Source organism: Nothoprocta perdicaria, unplaced genomic scaffold (genome assembly GCF_003342845.1).
Source record: "Nothoprocta perdicaria isolate Ctin4 unplaced genomic scaffold, notPer1 scaffold_4, whole genome shotgun sequence".
NCBI lineage: Eukaryota > Metazoa > Chordata > Aves > Tinamiformes > Tinamidae > Nothoprocta > Nothoprocta perdicaria.
Window position 1 is genome coordinate 6,423,036 of NW_020455643.1, and position 24,817 is coordinate 6,447,852.

The following is a 24,817-nucleotide window of genomic DNA, read 5'->3' on the forward strand; positions in this document are numbered from 1 at the left end:
TCTGTCAACAGCAAAGCATCCCTGGGTCTGCTGAAGCAGARGCGTTTGCACAGAGGGGAGAAGGAGATATCTAAGATTTGCACAGATACCTTGAAACACAGAGACAAACCAGGACCCAAATTTGGATATGAGCCCATGCAGGTGGCAGGACCCCTCTAGAAAGGGGCTCAGATTTCCTATGGAGTCAGTAGGAATTGCACATTGCAGTGTCCAACCTCAGTCTTTGAAGTTATCAAAGACATATGTCAGTCCTTCCCCACGGCAGTGCTAAGAGAACCAGGGGTGGMTGCAGGTCGCAGAGCAAGCCTTTGGCAAAAGGCCCCAACTTCTGGGGATTAAACTGTGCCCTTTCCTCTAATACAGCTTTTTCCTTGGTCTTTTSAAACCAAAAGGTGTCCCTCAGGATATCGGAAGCAGTGAAGTTGTTTTGGTTCTCTTGATTTCACCGATGAGTTTATGAAATACAGGTCACCCATAAATGTTCCACGATCAAAACTTATCCCAGGAAACCTAATGACATATAACTTGGCTCCTGTGCTTTTATATTTCCCCCCAGCTATTCAAGAGCACTTAGGAATTCCCTATTTGTCAGGGACCTGATCCAAAACACATAGAAATTGATGGAAATGCTCACCCTTGAGTCCAGACAAACTTCTAGARCACTATTAGACCATCCTAGCTATTTTCGCTTAGCTTTTCATTCTCTGACATATCCCATTTTAACATTTTATAAAGTTTCCTTCCAAGCTGAGTTCTAGTTGAAGAGTTTTTCCTAGCAGTCTCAGGATCCTAGGATCATCTTTCCTGCATGCTCTGCTTTTTCGAAGTCCTGGACACAGCTCCCCACCCAGATATGTGAAAAAAGCTCAGTTTTGCTTAGCTTCCAGGAAGGTTGCCATGTCCTAATACTTTCCAAAATTTAAGCAGAGATACAATAAGTCACATGCTATTGAGTTTAGTAGTTGTCATTTATATTCAAATGTTAGGTCTATTTTTAAGATAATGCTTTATTGTCCATTTGCTTGGAGAATTGTGATCAGTATGCAATGTAACCCAAAGTTCCTAAATAATTACTGCTTCAACAAGGCTGTTCATCCAGTCTTGCTCAAATTAGCCTTTTTTTTTCCTCCTCCAAATGGCCAAGTAAAAGGTTATTTCTGTGGGAAACAGAGACATCTCAGTGATATTGAAAATGAAATATCTTAAATCAAAGCCTAGGAATGTATTTCACACTAGCTACTGAATGATGAATTAATAACAGTATCTCAAACACATCTTCCATCAATATGCTTCTTCATATGCTATCAGCATTTAATTAACATAAATTATATGACATGAGAAAGATTCTGACAATCACCAAGTAAGGAAAAAAATAAAAGCAGTTCTTATGAGCTACTAAAATTCTCAAGTTTTGAGACGGTTCTTTCTTTAGAAATACAACACAAATCAAATATTTTTACAGTATTTCTACAGATGAATTTCCTCTGCTTTACTGAGGTTAAGAGATTAGTTCTGAGTTCAGTCTCAGAGGGGTCTTCAGCAGTCTCCACAACTCCAAAAATCAGGTTGGACAGCACTGAAGCCACCCAAGCTATTTTACATTTTCACCATAAGATCAAGAAAAACAAGTTACAATTCTCCCAAGAATCCTGGTAGTGTGTTATCTCTTATAAGGATAAAAAAAGGTCTTATCATTGCACCTTCAGAAGGACAAAGCAAAGAGAAGCAGACCAAATCCAGCACTGTGAAATTTAAAGTACACAGTAGAAATGCCAGCTAAAGGACCAGAATGATGAGGAGGGAAAGAAATGCTGTAATCACCCGTTTTTTGGGATACATGCTTTTAACAAAACATATGTTCTTGTCCCTAAGCGTGGTCTGGTGAAAAAGCAAATTCTGAAGTAATCTGACAAACATATCTTATTCCTAGAGACTCAGTTATTCTCTAAACTAGGGTATTAGGCTGCTATCCTGTATCCCAGCAGTGCAGAAGAGAACATGAGTGGTGCACAGGCTGGGGCAACCCAGTGCCAGATAAGTCAAACAAATAGTTTTGTACAGACACTAGCAATAATTATGAAAGCTTTSTGATGGATAAAGAGCAGATCCTAACCAGCCCCCAAACTCTTCACAAGGTTTGCAGCGTGAGAATGATTCCCCTTCGACACTGCATGTAGAAGAAAGCATGATGCTRTAAGTGGAGTTAATATATTGCAAGTAGCAGGGGAAAGATAAGCCCTGTATTAAATTATGCTGTTCTAGYCCATATAATCTACCTCAGATTAATACAAATCTTGCAGATCAGTTGCCCTCTCTGCTGYTGTTACTCGCTTAAGCACCACACAATGCCACACTAAACATATACATGTTTACATATATACATATTTTTTTCATTCTCCAAAGGGCTGACAAGAAACCAAATAAGCAAAGAAAAATAATAGCATTAATTGTGCAAGGTTAGGGAGCAAATCAACAGCAGAGTCAGAAACAGAGCCTATACCCTTCATGCCCTTGCTAGATACAGCMGACCAAAACATGCTTTTTTGTTTCAATGGCTTCTTTTCACATGAGATGCATCTTTCCCAGTGATGTCCTCCTAGCTTTGCAATCTCATCAACTGTGCCAARACTCCAATTTCTGTATGTATATAGATTATATAAAATCATGGTTTTCATATAGTCTCTCTATACATAACCTTAACTTTTATAGATATTTTACAGGTCTACGAAGGCTGCCTAATAAAGCAGCAAGCATGATATAGTGCTTTAAAATGGGGCAAATCTCTCCCACATCAGCAGCTAACAGGTGAATCCTTGATCTAATGTTTTATGGAGAAACCCACCAAGTGCTGTTATGGAAAGCCTTTTCTGAAGCCTGTCACCTTCATGTAATAGTCAAAATAAAGGTCAATGCTTGTGAAGGCCATCTTAAAGGTGAGAGAATAAGTCCCTTTTTGAGTCTTTCCATTACCATGGCTTGCTTGACAGCATATTTTGGCTTCACAGTTCCAAAAAAAAGGAACTGTGAGTGCCTAAATGTGGAACCATTATTTTAATATATCTGTTTGCTTCCAGTCCAACCTTTTTCATAACTAAAGTTGAACAGCTGCAGTTCTTTAAAAGGAGTTACAAGAAGGTTGTTTGGCCTTTAGTCTGACCACTTCTCCCCCAACATGAGATTTAAAAATGGGATGATGAAACCAGCATCCTTCCTTTATGCACAGCTGGAGATGTCCCAGCTTTGTGGTGGCTTCTCCTGGCACAACCATATCCGAGATACACACCACAAAATGCTACAAAAAGCATCTCCAACCAACCGAGGCAACAACACTGACAGGAAATTTGATCCCAACAAAGCTCTGACAGTTTTAGAATGGCTAACTCAGATTTTCAGAAAAGTCCAAGGGAACAAAGCATAAAAATCTGGATATAACTCTGAACTGGAGTTCTAACTCTCCAAATCATTTTTGAACATCTAGGCCAGAATTAATAACAAAAGTATTTGCTCCCACACACACATTTACTTTTTTTTTCATTATATGAATATGAAGCAATATTGTTACATCCACAGCAGCCAGATCTAAGCTGAAACACAGCTTCCTCTATAATACTTCACTCAGATGCTCATTTCCCATTCTCATAACTTTCACAAGAAAGTATTAAGAAGTTATTAATAATAACTAGGGAGACTGAAATCTGTTCCATTTCCAACTTTGTAATGTGTAAACTTTTCCTGGAATGCAATTACTGAGATTTTTTTCCCTAGACATCCCCCCACTCCATGCCCCACTTCTCCAGAGCAGTGGTGCTTCCAGAAATGACATTAGCTCCACTAACTAGGTTACATACTCCACTCTTGACAAACCACCCTTCATTGCCTTAATGACCTCATTAGAGTTGATACATTGCGTCACTGTTCATTTATTATAGCGTTTTAACTCCAGTTCGGGTTATATATCGCTGGTGGATCTCCCTGGGAGAAAGGGCAATGAATACTTTAATTGCCTGATAAATTAAGGACACTCCTTAATTGGGTAATGCCATGTTTACATCTATGAAGCAGATACTTATGGAATTCGTATGGGTGCAGATTTTCTCTAAATATACAGCTACAAGCCAATCTYCCCTTGAGAATAACAGTTCTATTGGGCTATTAAAGTAACCAGTGCACAGAATAAATCATACCAGATGCCAGGGCACATCTGCAGCTGCAAGGGACAGGCAAAGCTCCATCAGCATCAGGAGAGGTGCATCAACTTACATCAGCTTAGGGACTTCTGTGTCCAATGGATTTCACTCAAAGTAAGGCAGAATAGCAAAAGAGACCTACATTTTACACTGCTTTAGCTGCCCTAGATCATTTGAAATGGGTCACGCTGTACCCACTCGAGGAGTTCAGCAGTAAGCCTGGCTTCAGGAGCCCTTTTAGGGAAAAACGCAGCTAAAGGGAGCAAGCACACACCACAGTAAGCAGGACCCACCAAGACACAGCTGCTTGTGCAATGTGGCTAAAAAAATAAGGTATCCATGGAAGGGTACTGTGTGCAGAACCACACACAACCTATGGGGATGAGACGGGACCTCTGGGATCTCCCTGCTCTCAGGGAGTAACTCCATTGCAAAATCCTTGTTCAGTCATCTCCAGACTTTGCAGCTGGCATTTCTTCAAGTTCTACAACACCCCTTCATCCCTAAGTAACATGAACATGAAAAATATTTGCCCTGTCCTTCATGGCTTATTTCCCAGCCCTACTGTTGGGAATTTCCCTTCTGTTTATTAAAAGAGAAGGAAGCACTTGGTCTGGGCAGCAGCTTTGTGTTGCTTAAAGGTGTTCAAGAAACAGTCTTTTCAGGATGAGTTAGTGTTTCAAAGGCATTTAACATCTGTTATCAGATGCAACTTGCATCAGATGTTTTTGGCAACACTGCACCCAGGCTCAGATCCTGCATGCAGAACAGCACAAAGCCACTTGTACTTTATGTCCCTCAGATGTTACCATGCTGAGCTCCCAAAGGGCATAAGGCAAAGCAGGATGAAAAGCCAGAGAGGACAAGAAAAAAAAAATCACTGCTCAGGAAGAGCAATCCTTGTTTTATTCCAGTAACTAGGCAGCAGCTGCATTTGCAGACGTTTTACTGAGCAGCATCATTGCAATTCAGGAAAGTCTGTCCTGGGAATACTGAGGCTGAGTAATGAGCGGTGGGCAGAGAGCAGGGGAGCTCTCTGGGTGCAGGGAGAGCAGGAACGAGCATGTATCAATGCCAAGTTGAGCGCTATGGGCATGGATGTCTGCTCCTTTCGTTAGGGAGGCTTGGCAGCAGCACAAGACACAGCTAGGGGTGCATGGGTTTGCAGCCACCAGATCAGTCGGAGCTCAGACCATTGGGCAGGGATAAGGGCTGAACCTTGCCCAAATGTGCCTGGTGTAGCCAAAGAATCTCTCCTATCTCYCTCTGCCAAAAGTTCTTTTCTCCCCAGAGTTGCACAGCCTAGGATGCTATAACTTCCTCCTTATACAAGGCTCCACGCGCCATCCTCCATGTCCAAAACCTTTAGAAGTTGCTCGGGGAGGAATTTATACATATTTACCCCGTATGCACCTATCCACCTGCCTTTTCCAAAGAAATAATGACCCTTCAACATCTGACCTACCTGTCAGGCACCCACCACCCTGGGGTAGGGATTGGCCCCTGGGTTATGCCACACAGCAGTGTGGAATAGCTATTCCATTGCACAGCGCTAGCCCAACCTTTGGTGGCTCAGGCAACCCTTCAGCACAGCACTGAAGTCTGAACACGATTAAGCCCTAACGATAAAGCAGCTCACTGCCCTTTCAAAGGCTGTTACGAAAAGTGCACAGACCTGCCTACTGCCACTGAATCTCAATAAAAAAAAGTCAAATTAGGTGAAATCCCAGCTGATGCCTYCTTGCAAAAGCCAAGGTTGAAGGAGCGCATGCAGAAAAGCATCTAATTCAATGCTCAGRTCTTAAGAAAAATCAATGCCTATGAACATGCACACAAATGAAAACAAGTGTAGATGGAGAAATTCCTCAGGTTAATGCTTCCAAACAAATCAATGCAAACTCTTGTGGATTGATTTCTTGGAACTCCAGCTCCATGTTAACTCTTAGGTCCCTTCAAGACAGTCCTGATCTACAAAGCTACAGAGAGAACCTATCCCTGCAGCATATTTACTTTTTTCTCACCTGTTCTTTTCCAGTTCTTCTCCTTTATTCCCATCACATACTCTACCTGCTTTCCCACCCTCTCCAGGCAAGCAAATCACAGCTTTTCTGCTCTCCGTTACTTCTGCATCCTGCTGYCCAGCACGGAGTCTCTGACAGCCAGTTTGAGGGGTTGCTTCCACAGCTGACAATTTTCCTGGTGCAAGTTGCAGATCTTTCCACAGAAAGTAAGGCTCAGTAACATCAGCAGGCTGGACGTGAACAAGGCCAAGGGAAACAAACAGTGCTAGGCTTAAATTACAGGTATACAGAGGAAAAAATTTTAAAAATCACCCAGATGTGAAGCAGCCACATCTGATTCACTCAGTTTAGCATTTCTCATGTATTCTATCATACAAATGGATGGTGGAAAGAACTCAACCCAATTGCCCTCACTTTAATGGGATCCATCCCTGCTCCTGTCACTGATAACCTCCCTTCCTTACATCRCAAAAGGGCCCCCATGTAGGTCCAAACTTCATTATCTTATTGAATCTGTTATAATTGCAGGGCAGCTTAGCTGGGGGATGTTAATTRTGCTGTTAATGGGTGCAAAGACACTGGGTACAGCTCAATGTGCATTGCATTAACATCGAGTTAAAGTTTACCTTCCACTACCAGGGCTATCAGAAGAGACCGTAGTCCAGAGAACAGAGCAATGAAGGAAGCAAAACGGCTTTAAAATGTGTTGTGGGTTTTGCGTTTAAGCGGTTTCGTGGTCTTTATGTTCACGTGAAGCCAAGAAGTGAAGGTTTCCGCAGCACAAGGGGAGCTTAATTCCAGGGAGGACTCTGGGATGCAATGTTACCTAGAAGAAAATGAAAAATACTGTCAAAAAAGCCTGTCATCTTTCACCTGTGGGGAGGATAGAAACTCTGTCCATGCCAAGGACAGATCAAGCTTTCCAAAGCAGAACTGGTTGCTAGCTTGTAGCAAGGAGTCCCAGGCACCAGCTTCCACACCAGTGAATTTGGCCTTTTTCCCAACAATGCTTTTCATATTTAATGGGTGCCACTTCCCACTCCAACTGCTAACAGTCTTGCATTTTATCCTGCTTCTGCATGCCTGTTTGCAGCTCCCAAAGCTTTTGACCTGCTAATGTTTCAAGTTCCCCGTGGCATTTTCTCTGTCACCATCAGCAGTTTACCATGCACAACAAAAAGGCCAAATGAAGATGGGGAGATCTGTAAAGAGGGCCCCACGTAACACYTGAAGCACAACAACAGCCTGTATAATGCTACACTGAGCAGCTTTTAAGGTCAGGATCAGAGTTTSTGGGATTATTCCATGATTCTTATTTGCAGAAATATTTAAAATTGAAATCCATACTGGATATTAAACACCCAGAGGTATTTCCCATTGCACAGCGCTGCCGCTGTAGCAGTGCTCTCACCTGGCTGCAACCACAGCAGTGCACAAACAGCTGTAAAGCAGCAAAATCCTGCACYGAGGCACAACCATCCCCGCTACACAGGCGAAAAATAATTTGTAGCATTCCTAGCAAACTACTGCAAAGTGGGAAATAGCTCCCCATATTCTTCTCTTTACCCTGAGGCATTTCTTATCTTCCTTTGTCAGAAGAACCATCTATCAGATCCCTTCGCATGTGCCAGCAAACCTAACAGGCATGGTGCATCCGATTATGCCGCTCCATCCTTGCCTGCCTTTCCAAAGCCATTTCCACTTTGATTATGCTGATCTGATAACATTATATTTGAGCAAGTTGCCACAGCTGAGAGGCCAAGAGCTGCAGAGCAGAGGCCAAGCACGGAGTGATCAAACAGGCTGCTCTGGTAGTGCAGGCAGCACTCCCAAAGGGAGCAAGTCCTTGTGATGCCAGGGAAAACGTGGAGTTTGAACTCCCAGCAAAATTAAGGAGGTTGTATGTATGCATGTGGGGAGTCAGCAGGTGTCCCACACTGTGGGAAATTAGTATAGGAATGGGGGGAATAGATGGGAATAAAAGGAAAAGAGGAAGAAGCCAAACAGGGAGGATCAGAGTGGGAAGATGGGTATCCTCATACCAGAGACCGGGAGCAAAGAGAGACCTCAAAGCAGGATGAGGTACAGCCCTGCACCAAACCCTCAGAAATGCACCTGCATGTAGCTAAAAGGCTCCAGATCTCCTACAGGTGGAGAAATAATGGAATTTTGACARCCAACACAGGTCAGAAAGGAAAAATTAAGTTGAAGCTGATCTCGAAAGTGGATAATTCCTTTAAATACAATAATAGTAACCATAATAAAAAAACTGCTTTATTTTAAAAGCTTGCTTTCTAAATTTAGGGGCATTTTTAAACCAGAAAAGCATTTCAAAGCAGAGTTTCATTTAGAAAGTCTGTTTTGGAAAGACATTTGAAAATGTCATTTTGTCAGATTGGGGACAAAAGGAGTGACATTTTCACAATTCTTTCTCCTTGCTTCAGCCAAAACTATTCTCCTAATTCAAGCCACTTTGTGAAGAGTTCRAATACTTACAGCAGAGAGAAAATCACCCTCATTCAAGCCTGCTGTAGGAGATGTCAGATGGAGCTGTAGTTCCAAATTCTGAATGTAAAAGGGTACCCACAGGTTAGCAGACTCATTTCTTCATGGACCATCTGGATAATTTTRCAGTTAATAACCTTTGGTCAGCTAATTTACTTTTGCATCTTTTCCTTTTAAATCATTCAGGTTTATATCATAAAAGATACCTRCTCTTGAGCCACAGAGGGAATCAGGTCAAGTCTCAGCTTGGGCATCTCTAAGATGCTGTTTTCCTCCTGCTTTTCAAAAACTGAATTACAGCAGGAGAGGGCAATATCACCCGTGTTGATACATCTAGGAATAAGTCCAGCAATGAGCAGAATTGGCAGTATCACCATGTGTGCTGTGACGTGGTGGTGTCTTGAGCAGGAACAGGTTGTAGGTACTTTGCAGGGGCTGGAAGGAGAGCAGGGGCTGTTTGATATAACCAGCTTTCATGGAGCCAGCAGAGCATCGTGCAGCAGAGATTGACTGGTGCCCACATTTGACTCTCAGGTTGYCCACAAGGATAAAAGGAGTTGCTAGAAAGGCAATGAGAAGCACTGAGACCTCAGAAACAGCTCTTCCAACCTTGCTCTTCCAACCTCCTACCGCTCCCTGTGGTTTTGCCACACRAAAAAATCATCAGAACAGCAGAAATGCTTCATCAACACTGTCCATGGGGATTAGAAATTGGTATAAATTATCCTTTTAATTACCTGATCCTACCTAATCATCATTGGATTGTAGATTGACCTCAATAGTTTGAATCCAGGCTTCTTGGCCTGCACAGCCTCTTTATCCCCTTTTCCAGCTTCCTCTTTGCAGCTTCGCTGCTTTCCAGCTCTKCTACATCCCAGCTGGAACTGCTCATCCCTGTCACAGCTCCCTGCAAGTGCAGCAGCTGCAGTGCCAGTCCCCAAATGAAGGGCTCAAACCCAAACCCTCCTGCACTGCCCCATGAGTTGGTGGGTTCCCATAATGTTTTCCAGACATGCTGTGATAGCTCCAAGATGGACAAAACCAAGTGGTCAAAAGAGCCCACACCTGCTGCAGCTGCCCCTATAGTGTAAAATCCTGGAGGACTCAGGGCTGTTTGACTCTCCAGGCCAAACCAACGAAGGCAGAATTCCTTATACCTCCTGCAGAAAACAGGCAGCACTGGAAATGAGCCCCGCAGGCTCCAAGTGATACTGAGACAATGACTTATATATAAATTGATTTTTCAGCCTAAGCTCAGTAGCTACTTATCTCCAATAGCAAAATTAACATCCAATTAGCTTTGCTAAATAATTCATGGCAATATATTTGATACAGTGGTGAATTCCAGCAGTGAATCACCAGCATTTTGCCTTATGTTGGCAGTAAGCAGGATAACATCCTAAACGAAGGCATCTCTTGTTGTCTCCACCATCCACACCCAGATTATTCCAGGGCTTGAAGCACCACCATTTCTTATTCCTAAGGCTCAATTTGACAGCATAAAAGAATTCATTTGTATTGAGATTTTTTAGTTTAAAGCAATTTAACCATACATAGCAGTTTGATTTACTGCTTTTTCTTTCCAGCAGTGAAATGTATTTGGATGCCTGCAAATCTTTTGCAATGCAATGATGCAGAACCACCGTTTAGTCATGCAAATGAGATGAGTTAACTGAAAAGCTTTCTGGGGAGCACAAACCTTTTGCCAGAACTCAAAGCAAAAATGTCTATTGCCAATCAAAAGACACAAGCATTTCCAAATTGTCTCTTGCACATGTGCATTGTCAGGAGAAGGACAAAGCAGGGCAAACATTTCCTGCGGTCTCTGAAATGCCAAGGGTATGGAATATAGTGAGGGATACAGATACTTTTGCAAGGAAGTGCTGAACAGATGCATGAGGTTACTGCTATAGGTTAAAAAAGGACTAAAATAAAACATTTCCTATCACTGGAGAACCAGAACCTCCACTGAAACCATATTTTTCCTTATAAGGCCATACTGAACTAAAAGAGCAGAGAATATTTGCAAGCAAATGTGCAAAATTCACTCTGAACCTTGTACTCAATTGACTGTCAGGCTGTTCTCCCACAGTAAGTCTCCTGTGAGTCTCCCAGAGCCTTGGGATCAATCCCAGATTTAGGCCAAATTAAACAAAGACAAGATTCCTCCTGCACCACAATGCCCGCCTCATGYATTTGAAACCCTTCCCATTAATTACTTTTTCTAAAATATATACTTATACACAGACATTATAGAAACAATGTCTGGACATATGCTGGTTTGAGGACTAAGAAAACTAGCATGCCCTTCTGCTAGCCTTTTTTCCTCTCATCTTTTCTTGTGTAGTTGTATTTTATCCACCAAAAGGGAGTATAATTAAAGCTACCTGGAAATTGGAAGTGGCTTTTGCCCCACAGCTAGCTGAAAGCGAAGTCWGTAACAGCAATCTGCCAGGACAGCRTCTTCCTCTAAGAGATCTATGTAACAGTGCACAGAGGATGCTCCTCTGCAGACACTTTCCAGCCTCCACCTGCAATACTTTTGCACTGAACTTTGAAAGATTTTGCAAGCAAGTTGARGTTTCATCTCTCTACAATCTACTCCCCTATTCTTACAGATTACTACAGACTGTTATATTGCTGAAGCATCAAAACCAAATAGCCACTTGAACCTGCACCTCCACAGCAGCTCTTACAGTATTAGATATGAGCGATCAGGTACTCTGCTGATATAAACTGCTTTAACTTTCTCTACTAGCAATAAAGGCCAGTTTACATCATCCAAGGACCTAACCTGAAGTCAGTATTAGATGTATCTAAYGCACATTTACTTATAAATCTGTTCCTGCCAAGATGTCTACGAATGCTAAACAATTCAGCCATATATTGTTTCTGCTATACATCGCAATTTTGGGGATTTAATCTCAGCAATAAAGACCCTTATAAGGAGAGAAAAAATAGAAGAAAATATCATTTGTCTCCCCTAAGGGTGACATAGGGGGGATTAGGATGCACCTCTCCCACAACAGACACATGCAGGGGTGCGAGCTCTAGTTCTGGACACAATGGGCTGAGCACCAAATACAGCCCGGCTGCTTCCACATTCCCTGCTTGTCTTCTCTGTATTACACCACAGCTACTTCAGCAGCAGCCACTAAAACAAGGTCATTGTCATCATGATAGCAAGAAACATTGCAGCTGTGAATTCACAGCCCTGGGCTGTGGGTGTCTTGATGAGACAGGCTGCGATGCTCAGAAGATATGCAAGTGGCTGGCAGCGGTCCAACAAGCAGCAGCACGGCTGGTAATGAATGAACTTGCCATCCTAGGCTATTCACAAAACTGCAAAGCCTGGTTTATCTCTAGACTTGGGCTTGGCACAGAGCTACARCTACCCGGCTGCGAAAGCCAGGGAGGAAGTCTGCTCCTACGGCGTCTGAAAAGGGAAAGGAAAAATATATAAAAAATACAGACACTGTAAGAACGGAGCATTAATTCAGTCTATGCTTCTCCAAGCGACTCAGTAACGCAGCCAGGTAAACGGCAGCTTGTGGAWCACATTCTGCAGTGAGAGCAGGTAGCATCAATCATAGAAAGCCGAGCAGTAGAGGTTAAGAGATGCATCGAGGGAGCCGCTCTGTCCCCTTATAAAGTTGGTGAATTAGTCACAGACAGATTAGCAGAAGACAGCGAAGGCTGGAGAACACTTGTGCACGATGCCAAAACCCACAAGCTGAATAGTTCTGCTTTTTTTTTGTAAGCTGAATGGCTATTCACGCCATTAAGACCAAGAGTGACATTATGGGCAAGATTTATCAGAGAACATTTACTCTGGACTCAATGAAAAATCACTCCAGTATGAATCATGCCAGCTCTGCCACTGTATATTATCTTTATTAGAAAGGCCTCTCCAATATGGGAAGCAAGTTCATTACTAATTTTAGCAATTCATTTCTTTATACAAACTTCATGTGAATTCAGCATAGGCAGATGCAGCAGAAACTCTGCAGAAATGTCATTATATTTAGCAATGCTACATTTGCCAGCGAGTGTAGCAAAAAGGGAAGCTTTAAAGCATACTTTTGTTCTGCAAAACCCACTTAAAAAGTGTAGTGAACTTAACTCGAGTGTCCCTGCRTCCACTGATATTTGTGCTTAGCCTTCCTTTATCTTAATGTATATTACACATAGTAAAAGCAGGCTGATGTCATCCAATGGATGCAATAACGCACGTTCTTAACTAGTCAAGTTTTTCCTGACTAAACATAAGCTCTGAGTTAGGCAGAGAAGAAACCTTACTAATAAACAGTTAGCAAAGCAGGATTCAATGTTTGAATCCCCCCTCCCTTGGATCTTCTCTAAGTTTATCCAACAAAGTCCCTGGCTTTTCATGATGAAGGCGTAAGCTCCAGCCTGGAGCAAAGGAGGGTTTTAAAGCTGAAGGGTGACAAAGACTATGCTCACTTGGGAGAGGGATTTCATAGCAGTGTCTGTCCTAGTCCACAAACTTCTCAAAAATGGCACTTCATCCCATTTCCATGCAGCCCTATAGGGGTATCAGAGAGGCATGTCACTTCCTGCACATCACTATATTGATGAAGTTCTCCATTCTTTGTCTGCATTGACAAGATTAATTCTATCCATACTTTAAAGGGGTGGTGATAGAGAGAATAGCAGCCTTTGAGAGAACAGCAGCATTAGGTTACAGAAATAATTTGATTTTTCATATCGTATCTTTACCACAGAATGGCCGGTTTTGCCAAATTCTACCTCCAATCCTCCAGAGAACAGAAGATCAGTAAAACTTGCAGTAAATGCTAATTGCAAGGAGCAGTTGAAGAAAAAGTACCTGCCTTAGATCCTGCCTTAGGAGCAGGATTCCTTCCACGTGAAGGAAGGAAAAAGACAACTCAGCAGTAGCAAATGACATAACACATTTAACTAAAACTCTGCTGGAAGAGGAGAAATAAGGATTGACAGACCTGTTGTTCCAACATAAAGTTTATCATGGTCTCAGTGGAAATGAGGTGTCCTTTCCTACATAGACTGGCAAACACGAAAAGACAAGCAGAGCAGATTGACTGGAATCTCAATTACAAGGTGTACAGTTAAATAAAAAGGGCACTATGTTTAAGTGTCTTCTATCACTTCAAAAGCCTTAAGATGCASGTAAAATCTAGAGTGCAGATTTCACTCAGCTTGCAGGCTGCAAAAGGACAAAGAAATTCCCCCAATGGTCTCGAAAAATTATGCACATTATTGTGAACATTATGCAAGAAGTGGACATTAATTAATGCTGAATTTCAGTGAAATTCCTGTAGTATAACATATTTCATCCTGCAGCTGCAACACTAAACTCATTATGAATAAAGAAATTAAAAGCATATATCAAAAGGCAAAGTTAATGATTTTCTACTTATTAAGCGTGAGCAAACTGCACCACCAGCCTAAAATAAGGGTGAACATATCTCAGCTTTTGTTATAGGATAAGATCACAGCCCAGAGCACATCCTTTTCCTGAAATGAAGTGTTTATCAAGTGATCTGAGAAGTTATGCTCTGTGTCCTTGAGCCAAATACTCAAAATTAATCACCTAGAAGCTCTTTTATCCACAAAATAGGAGCAGCAGTCATTACCACCCACAGATTCGAGGACAAGTTCATAGGTATGGGACCATGCTGCTGCCCTGTCCTTGCACAGGAACCACCACCACAGCTGTGGGGATTTCAGCACCACCACCAAGGCTGTGCAATCAGCTCCTGGTGACACATGGGCAATCCTGTTGGATGGGGAGCCAGGGGGATCCAAACCACCTGGGCACACCAGCCAACACCAGAGCTGAGAAGCCTCCAAAAGGTCCTTGCAACCAATTAAGGGAAAACCAGGCTGAAAGGAAGAGCCAGAGGTGACCAGCTGCAGTGCATGGAGCAGATGGAGTGATATAGGGTCAGTCAATCAAAATCACATTTGTGCTGGCTGGAGGAGGTTGAGGCTTTTGCATTACCAAAGGAAAACAGTCTAGGATTGCATAATCACCCTTAAAAACAAAAGGCAAAGCCACATCTGCAGGAAAACAGCTCCAAGGACACCTGCAAGCTGCTCAGCTAGAAGGGCTGAGGACCTGGACCAAAGATGTGCCAGGTCTTTTCAGCACTTGTCTGTCCCAAAGACATCCCTCAGCCTTGCAAATTAACCCAAGCTGACACTCAGCTAGGTGCATTTGSAGCTGCAATGAACCTCTCCTGCAAGTTCCCTTCTCAGATATTTACTCTGGTAGTTCTTGCTTTCATATCTTCACCATTTTTACTACTTCCATTAGCCCTTTGAGCTTGAACTGTCTACCTTCACATTATTTCTGTCACTGCTCGTATACTATAAGTGTCAGTGACTGCAAAATTCCATGAAGCTTAGCTAAATCCATGTTGTCTTGTAAATAATAGCAGCATGTCCCCTCATTCAAACAAAATAATGGGAGATTTATTAATATAGCATCAGAAGAATTTCTGTTTGCTATAATTACRCATTGAATTTAAAAAGAAATGTCATGCAGGCATTCTTTGGAGTCATAATAGACAATCTGTAAGAAAGAACAAAGGAAAATAATTTTAATAAAACATCTTGCCCTTAGCGAGRAATGTGCTTCATGTATCATACATGAGAAAAGATAATTATTTGATGTAAAATGGAATTGTGACCTTGCTGCAGGAGCATTCATCACCTTATGAAGCAACAAGCGAATTAATGGATTTGGGAATGGTACAAAAATAATAATCATGTTGCTTTATGGCATTTGCTTGCTGACAGTCAAGTTTAGCAGTGTGGGTTTTGTATTATTATTATTTATAAAAGTGATTGCAAATAGAATTTCACATAACCCTAAAGACTTTCCTGAAGCACATTTCTAGCAAAAAAAATAAAAGAGGGGGGCACTAATAATCAAGGTTTTATAAACATTTGCTAGGCCAAGCAGAGGAAGCCCAAAGACAAAAGGGGCTCCCAGAAGGATATATGCTTTACATTAGAGCATGCAGGTATGTGGAACTATGTACATATTGATCTGGCATTTAAGTCCTTGAAAGGAGAGCAAGAATCATGGTTAAAATGTAGAATAGTCATGTAGTCTTATCAGCACTTTGTATACAGAATAAACTTTTGGGGGATAAAGAGAGTCATGGTATCAAGGGAAAGGTAGCACTGCTGGAAGACGTTGAGTTGTCCAGTGCAGATATTGCCACCTCACCCCATCCCTGTTCAAGGAGCAGATGCAGGAAGCTTCTCCATTGCTAGGGGGTAAAAGTCACCTAAATTATCCCCTCCGTGGGCCCCAGGGCAGTTTTTGGCCCTTCTGGGCTGGCTGGGAGCTGCCAGACGTTCCCTGAGAGAGCAAGAACCTGCAGTGCCAAAAGTGCCTGATTTGCAACGCAGACACAGCGGGATTAACAGTGCTCTCCCCCCCCAAAAAGGAGAGCCAGGCACGCGGTTCCCATACCCACGAGCTCCCTGGAAACCCCAGAGCAGCAGAAATGGGCTGCAGAGATGATTTATGTATTATTTGGGGTGAAAATTTACTGCAAGAGTGACTGCAGCTCCCGGAGGGCCTGGGCTGATAGGGACGAGTTGACGGCCTCACCGTGATACAGAGAAGGCAACGTGCCGTGGCACCACTGAAGGATACGCTGTCAAAACCCAGGCTGGAGCAGGAAACTGTGCAGGGTTTTATCTAATTAAACCTGCACAAAGCACGAATCCAACCTCAGGAGCATCTCTCAGCAGAGCACATCCACCACGCAGGGCTGGCTAGATTGCCTTTTGTTTTTCAGCAAAAATCACAAATAGGTTTCTAAAACATGTTGTCACATTTAAAAGGTGGAAGTTAGCAGGCAAGCAGATGCAATAAAAGCAGCATCTCTGCAAATGGAAAAGCCTCAGGCCTATACACCTTCAAAATGCTATGGGAGCTTCAGGACGTAAGAAGTGCTTTGTAATGTAAGCAATTTCATGATAAGCATGAACACCACAGCCAGAGTCACAGCCCTGTGCCCAGCACTGACTTGAGTCATTTCCCTGGGCAAAACACTCAGATTGTGGGATGCAGGGAGAGAACAAGTGACTGTATATGCTCAGGTACATTCAGTGGCATTAATCTGGCTTCTCTCTAGTTATTTGTGCAAGATTAAGTAGGAGGGAGAAAAACACCAGTGCTGGTGGCCAGTGGTGTTCGCTGCTGGTGCCTGTCTGTGAAGGGCACACACCACAGTGGGGTTCAGTTTCCAGGGTTAGGATTCATTAAAAGCCCACTAGAATACCACAACTTTTCCTAATAGATAAAAATTTACTGCTCCAAGTGAAATACTAAAATCAAGGGGATTGAGAGTAAATCTCAGTGCAGTCTTGCAGACTTTTCTTTCAGGCTTACACTGGATCTAGCAATTCTGGAGGCCCCATTAAAGGCATCCAGGCTTCCCAGGGCCCCAGATAGATGTTTCTTGCCCATCACCATGCAGACTCATGCCCATCAGCCCCACACATCCTCCCCAGCTCTCAACATTTCCTCCTGATCACCAACCACCAGGAAAGGTGAAGTTTACAGTCATCCTTCTTCCTACCTTTCAATAGCCTAAAGCACACAGTAAATCATGAGCAAATAGGAGAAAAATAGTGTCAGAGAGGGCCTAAAATTAGAAGCAAAATAGCCTAGAGGTAAGAGAGCAGCTGAAACCAGCCCATGGTGACCAGTAGCTCCCCTGAGCAGAGGTTGAAGTGCTACCTCCACAGCAAGGAGTCTTCACACTTTCCCTCACAAGTCCCTGGGAATCTGCTTTCCACTAAAGCATTTCTGTGGGGGTCTGTGGCAAGCTGAGTTTCTGGAACGAAAACATCACAGAACAGCTCAACAGCTCCTGAGGAGCATTGCCCACATTCAAGTCTCTGAAGCATTTAACTGAAAAGCTTTAGTGCCCTGTACTCAGGAGGAGCAGCTGGCAATTTGGCAGGAAGCTTTTGGTGTCCAACATGTGCCTGGTGCTACTTCTAGGGGAAAAAAAACACAAATTGGGCAAACAAACCTCTGAAGGCCTGCATGTGCTCAAAGACTGCTCGAACAGAGCTCTAAGCTTCGCACCGTGGGTCCTACCAGACGCCCAGGAGAGGGGAACCGGGCTCTGGAGCTGGGTGGCAGAGCCCCCTGCTCTCCACGTGTCCCTGTGGACTGCTGCGCTCAGGGGCAGCGGCCAGGCCCCACGCTGGGGCTGTGTCCTCATCAGGAGGGCAGCTCTGTGCTGATCCACACGGTCCCATCCCGCCCTCACCCACAGCTCCATCGGCACTAAGAGCCGGAGCAAGGGCTGACTCAGGACCACAGGAGCCAGCCCCAACCATACTTCTATTTTTAACAGCGTCTGAACCCCCCAGCCTTTCATCAGTGTTTTAGCTGCAGTCATCACCAACCATGAGGGTGTTGCAATTTTCTGTACTTTAGGTTCCTCAATTACATTGATTATCGCATTAAACATTCCTGGTGCTGCAGGAACAGGCTAAAAATAAGCTTGGATCTTCACAAAGCCCATGAAAGCTGTTCATACACTGGGAGCGTGGGGGGCTTGTTGTTTCACAGTAATGAATCTTTCCTCTCCAGAGACCCAATTCATTAAAAAAAAGAAACACTTGCCAAGCTGTGTACATTTCCTCCTCCTCCTTTTTTTTTAAATAAACACTGCCACCAACTTCCCTGCAAGTTCAGATCACACTGGTGATCTGCCTGCTTGCAAGGAGCATCTTTCCCCCTTTCCCACCATGGCACACGCGGCCACATGTCCACTCAGGACACCAGGAGCTCGCACAGCTCCTACTTCTCTCTATAGTTGCCTTTGCTCCCTCTGAGTTGCCTTTGCTCAAGGTCCTAAATCAGCAACATGTTGCAAGAGAGCAAGTGAGACACTATATGGAATGCTTGTTTTTAATAAAAATATTAATTTCAGTCCCCAAAATTCAAGAAAGCAGATCATACAGCAATGCTGCCTCCAGACAACCCCAGGTGAACGCCACTGAAGTGAAGGGTAGCAGGCAAGGAGCAGGTCCCTCCATGACCACCCCACACCTTCACAGTGCTCTGGAATAACACAGCAGAGGAGCTATGTAGCCTCCTCCCCAGCACCACATGCAGCCAGCACATGGGCTCCCTTCTTTGAGGGCAGCACCATGACCCCCATTGAGGAATTTGCAAATTGAACTGAGCACTGCACAGCAAGAGCCAAAGGGGTTCAGTCTGTTTGGGACAGATGTGACTCCTGCTGCCAGACAAATAAGTCAGTTTTGCCCAGCCCGATGCCTTCAGTGTTGCCATGAGATGAGCATATCCCACTGGCACGTTTGGAGTGGGATAGAAAAAGCTGCTGCTGCTGCCCTACAGGATGGGGGAAGAAAACCACTCTGGACTTGCCCTTTCTACTATCCATGACTTCCTGTCATGTTGAAACAGTCAAATCTTGCTTAGCACAACTTTGATGATCTCAAAACCTCAATTATCACCAAATAGGGTCACATTCCTGACGTGGATTAATTGCACTAAAAATTAGCTCAGTTATCAGAACCCTCATTTATCATAATCAGTTCAGCAGCCTTCCTATTACCTGGTAACTTGAGGTTTGAACACTTTAGGTTCCAGTGCTAGGGGAAGTACACTTATGCAAGCTTGTGGTGGAAAGACTTAAAAGCCCTGAAATGACAGGTTTGAATCCACATGGGCTGCATGAGGCTTCCTCAAGCAGATTCCATGATTCCAGGTGTGCTCTGCCCAGACAATAGATGTCACAACACTTTATGGGGACACAGGTTTTTCTCCCCAAACACTCATAATCACAGCATACAAGGGGCATAAACCCTAGCATTACACATGGGAAGTTTCCTTTTCCTGCTGCACTCTTCCCCTGAAGTGACTGAATTTTAATGACAAGCTCACAAGCTTCTTGCAAATATAAACTGCTCCGCAGTGTCTCATATTTACTTATGCAGAGGAATTAGGGACACTGGACATCAAGGACATAAAAGCCATAGATCACATGAAGGGTTACCCTCAACTGCCCAGCTCTCAGCTGTGGGCCTGCCTCCCCACTCATCCTCTCAGTCCCGTGTGCCAAAAGCCACCCTGAGTCAACTATAGCTTTGTAAAAGAAATCTATAGATCTGTGATTCCTGATTTATCTGATCAAACGAACTAAACACATCTTGACTGTAGCTGCTTAGGTTTCTACTCACTGGATTTGCAGGTAGAAACATCTCACTCACATATGTGTTCCACAAGTTGCAAGTAAGACTTTTCTTGCTGTTGACGTGAAAAAAAAATGGGCAATGTAGCTTGCTCCTAGCCTGGTTCTGTTGCATAATCCTCCTTTAACTCTTTTCAAATATTTTGAGGTAAGGTTTCCTAAAGCCACACATTCATAGGTCAGAATTCTTAACTTACACAATGCTCAAGAGCATTGGCCTCAGCTTGGCACTTGTTCCCCAGTCTGCAAGGGGGCTGTAATACTCATCCACTTTCATACAATGTCTGCAAAGCATTCAAAGCCAAAACTGAAATTCCCAGAGAAATATAGTTAACTGTTAAACACAATTAAGTTACTTTTCCACTTCTGCATTAAATACAAGCACATAATTAGCACCTATTTCAAAGCACTGTGCTTAGTTTCACTTGAATCAGGTTTTTCAGCAATGCTGATAGCCAGAAAAGCCTTCAGCAAGAACCTTGGTTTCCACTCTGGCCGACTTCAAGAGCACCCAAGGGTTCTGCTCCACACCGAGGTCAGGCAATGCCCTCTTTACCAGAGCAGGACGGCTACCAGCCAACATCAAACCACCTGCTACGCTTCCTGTAGAAACTCACTGCTTTTCCAAACCCTTATAATTGGTCGTCAGTCTTGTACACAGCCAGAAATATAGCTTGTTAAAGCCTGAATCACCAAGCTGCTCATTAAATGCCAGCAGCATCATCTCCTCCGAGACTATTGACCCTGCATAGGGAGTTACCAGCCCCGTACAGGGAAGAGGATCCCTGGCAGAGATGGGGCACCTGGAGTACATTTCCCACCCGCTGGGGAGAATAATATCCTGTTTTACAGAAAGGATGCTTCCCCCACACACATGTACAAAAACCACCAGCATAGCTGTACACTCACAAGAAAGGCATTTCTATAGAAGGCACCTAAATAGCACCGTTCTTCCTATTTTCCCTGTGTTTTATCTTCAAATTGGGAAAGCTTTTTTTTATAACACAAATCATCAGAGACAAATAGCTAGTTACCAAGGAGATCCTCTGATGAATCAGATAGGGACTGGTATAAGATCTAGACATACGGTATCTTCTTAATTCATGAGACCTTACATTTTAAACAGGAGGGGGAAAAAAAAGATCCTATCACAGCCAACTGTGGGCCACGCATTTTTCCCTCTGCCAGCAAGAACAGCTTTTATTTTTGCCGTAGGAGCAGATAACAAATGCGTAGCGTGGAAGCAGTTAGCAGATTTAGACGAATGAGAGTGTCTCTCTGGAGCACTCTTGACTCAGAAAAAGAAACACCACCCAAGGACAACATGGTCTGGATAGAGGAGACTGAGGGAAAGGCTGAAGAGCCCCTGTTTTCACACAGGGACGAGCAAGGATACACAGGGTCAGGCAAGCTCTGGAGAAGCAGCTGCACTTCTGCTTTGTCACAGCCATGGCATTTTTAAAAACAAAGGCTGCACTGCAAGGAAAACTGCCTGTCCAGCCACTTGCCAGCCTGGGACTGAGCAGTTTGGGATCAGTTTGGACAGGAGCAGCCTAAAGCTCAGCCACATCCAGCCCGGAGGCATCCTCAACCCCCAACGCCACAGGACCAGCTGGAAGCAGCACAACAAGCCCTTCCTCCATGCAAATCCCACAGTTTTCTGCAAGGAGAAGGTGCTGAATCCTGCCAAGTGTCAGCAGAGGCACTTCCACGCACCAGACCAAGTTTCCTGCTTTCTGGGATTTACCATCATGCCCAGGAAACACAGGAGCCGTCCTGGCAGCTGGAGACGCTCACAGCAAGCCAATAGGGAGAGAAGCTTTAACAAACATGCTGATAACACGGAGCTTTGTAGAATAAAGTTTGGAGCCCAAAAAATCAGCTTTTTGGGGCTGGCTCTTTGCAGAGGGTCTCGTCACTTGCCTCCTGGCACCTCAATTGAGAAAAAATACTGAACACCAGGGTCTCTGGTTTGAGAGAGAAATTAAAAGCCTGGGAATTGCAAGAGAAAAAATATCTGGAGACAAGCATCAAAGAGACAAGATATATGGAAACTTCCTTCTTGCAAATAAGCTGCTTTTCCAAAGGTGAAAACTACAGAAGTATGTAGATGAGAGGGAAAACCTTCCTGTCAGATCCAATTGAAATCTCCATCCTGGGACCAGCTGCTCCTCTGTTGCTAAGGTAACCCGATCAATTAAAAGGTGGCTAATATCGCAGGACACATCAGGATGCTTGAAATGAGCACTGTACTCGAGAGCTTAGATGGGCCAGTGTGAAGTACCAGGGAATGGAGATTAAAGCGTGTGTTAAGGGCAAATTTAGACTTTACTGCTGCGAGCATTTTGCCAGAGGATTTCCTACAGCATTTGCATTCGACACAAGGCTGATGCCTACTAACCAGGTTGTTAGTAGAGGATTCAAGGAAAGGGTATTTTATAGGTAAACAACTTGAAATGCTGTTTTATGATTTAAATTACACCTGCTCAGTTGAGGAATGAATTAACTGTTAGTAGTATTTATAGGCTGAAGCTAAAGGCTGGCAGTGATAGTGATGCTTATTGCAACGTTATTGGGGGGAATTATTAAATGCTCTGTTGGCCTCATTTGGGAAGAAAAATACTCCAGAAAGCTTTGATTGAGGGTGAAAACTGCATATGAAGTAATGAAGAAACACTTAGACCAAAAACTGCTTTCAGCACCAAAAAAATAAGAAAAATCCAAGCTGTAGCTGACAGTCAATCACTAACTTGCTGTCACTCTCTCCTTCAACTTCACACACTGAAGGACTAGAAGTTCAGCACACAGATTATATACCATTTCCCTGCTGCACTTCAGACATGTTAGGGAAATTAAAGGTATAGCAGCAGCAAATTAAAGCTCATTTTCAGACTTCAAGTACTTAATAGGTTACTGGTTATTGTTTGATTTCATATTTGTGATCTTTATATTTTAATGTGAAATAAGTTATTTTAGTAATTAAGAAGCTATATTAATAATTGCATTTAGTATGGGAAAGGGCTGAGGAATCACAAGGTCCATGTGCTGTTATTACAAGCATAACTTCCACCAACACATTGTCTGGCAAATGCTGGACTGTCACAACAGTGCCATCACTCCAGCCTTAGTCTGAACTTATCTATCTGTTATTGCATGGAAAAGCATTGAGCATTTGCTTTTGAAAAATGTGCACAAATAGCTCTTAAACCATGAACCATATCTTACGAAGTATTTTTAGACTGAGAACATATGTGCAGGTTACTGATTTACAGATGGACAAACTGAGGCAGTGAGCATGCAACTCTTGCGTCAAAGCCCACAGCTGAACAGGAGAGAAATAACTTGAATTTCCACTTCCACTGCTTTGCACTTCATCTGCAAAGGCTTGAAAACTCATTACCCTTATGATCTTAACTGTGCAGTTGAGCAGGTCTGAGGATAGGCACTACAAGCAGCATAAACAGCATTTTGTGCTTTTAGGATGTATCTGCATGCTGCCGTTGCCTTTGAGTTTTGACAGCAGCACATGAGTAGGTTAACAGCAGTCTAAAATAAAGGATTTGAGTTAACTTATTGCCACTAGCATGACTCTTGTCCAAATACGTAGACAAAGATCAAGAAAAAAGGTGTGGATTCAAGAATATAAAATGCCAGGTAGGAAGTAGCCTCCACTGAACCATGGTGTTTGGTAGCGTGTCACTTGGTGCTAATCAGATTTGAGAACAGGGATGGAGTTTGTATCAAATAAGCCTAAAACTGATATAGTTAGCTCTGCACCTCTAAATACACCTAATTTTGTATAGTTTTAGAGAAATTGGCTGTGTGCTTTTATTTCTAGTTTGTACTAACTTCAGCCATTGACTCTTATCTACTCCGTACCCCCAAGGAGCTTAAACAGATCCTACACATTTCCAGCATCCCCGAGCCAGTGCCTCACCTTATCCCAGGTGGTCACCCCAAGGGGACACCCTTGCAGGTTAATGCGTGAGCTGGGGTTGGGATCCAATTCAGGGATTAGCTCACCCTTTCAGACACCCTGGAAGGTGAAGCACTCCGTGGCAGCAGGGAGGCGCAGGATCCTTCCTCAACAACCTTTTCCAAATGACCCAGATTGCGTCAACGGGCTCCGGAGGGAGCCCGCAGCCAGCACTCCTCTGATGGAGACATAGGACTTGCAACATGGGGCCCAAGAGAGAAGGAGCAGGACAATGGGAAAGGAAAGCAGAAAGCCTCAGCACCCTCCCCTCCTTCAAACCCGGTAAATGCCTCTTGTTTGCCTTTCTGCTCTTTTAGATAAGCTGGAGACGGATTGCTCCCTCCGTGCCACTTTGCATGCCAAGTTTCAGGCTGCTGGAGAGACTGATGCCGGGTGTTAAGTTTGCTTTGCAAGTTGCTCCTTAGCTCCCCGGGTTGTCTCGGGACTTTTGAAGCAATGCATGTCTCCAGAGTGACCCAACATTTTCCTCCTTTATATTTAGTGGTTGCTTGACAAATATGCCACTACCAGATGTTGCATGCTGCACAGGCAGAGGGACAGCAGAAGGAAAGGAGCTGCCTGCATTTTGCTTGGTGTCCAAAGGCTACAGCCAGACCAGTACTGATGCTCATAGCATTTCTCCAGGCAAAGGGCAGTGTACTCCAGTCAGTGTAGGGATCAAAAACACCCTAGAATGATGAGTATATGCAAGGTCCTCTTCTATGAGGGTCTCACATTAGGATATTGCAGCTCCGCAGTAACTAAGAGGTTGAAAAATGCCTTTTGGGTCATATCTTGTTTAAATGCAACAAGTATTTTCCCCTGTGCAGCTGCAAGGTACAAGCATCATCAGTCAAGGCATCC

The 24,817-nt window shown here is 43.6% G+C and overlaps 1 protein-coding gene and 1 long non-coding RNA gene across 2 annotated transcripts in view; one reads left to right on the top strand and one right to left on the bottom strand.

The window, feature by feature from the left end:
- Nucleotides 1-877: 877 nt before the first annotated feature.
- LOC112952563 overlaps nt 878-24,817 on the bottom strand; it is a 28,658-nt gene continuing 4,718 nt past the window's right edge. The window contains exons 2-4 of the long non-coding RNA XR_003250422.1: nt 6,835-7,034; nt 6,209-6,438; nt 878-1,157 (exon numbers count right to left, since the gene is read on the bottom strand). This is a non-coding gene — a long non-coding RNA (uncharacterized LOC112952563). The remainder of the gene's footprint in view (nt 1,158-6,208; nt 6,439-6,834; nt 7,035-24,817) is intronic.
- LOC112952562 (calcium-activated potassium channel subunit beta-2) overlaps nt 22,057-24,817 on the top strand; it is a 44,606-nt gene continuing 41,845 nt past the window's right edge. The window contains exon 1 of the mRNA XM_026045443.1: nt 22,057-22,161. Coding sequence (XP_025901228.1) covers nt 22,088-22,161 — 74 coding nt within the window. The 5' untranslated portion in view covers nt 22,057-22,087. The remainder of the gene's footprint in view (nt 22,162-24,817) is intronic.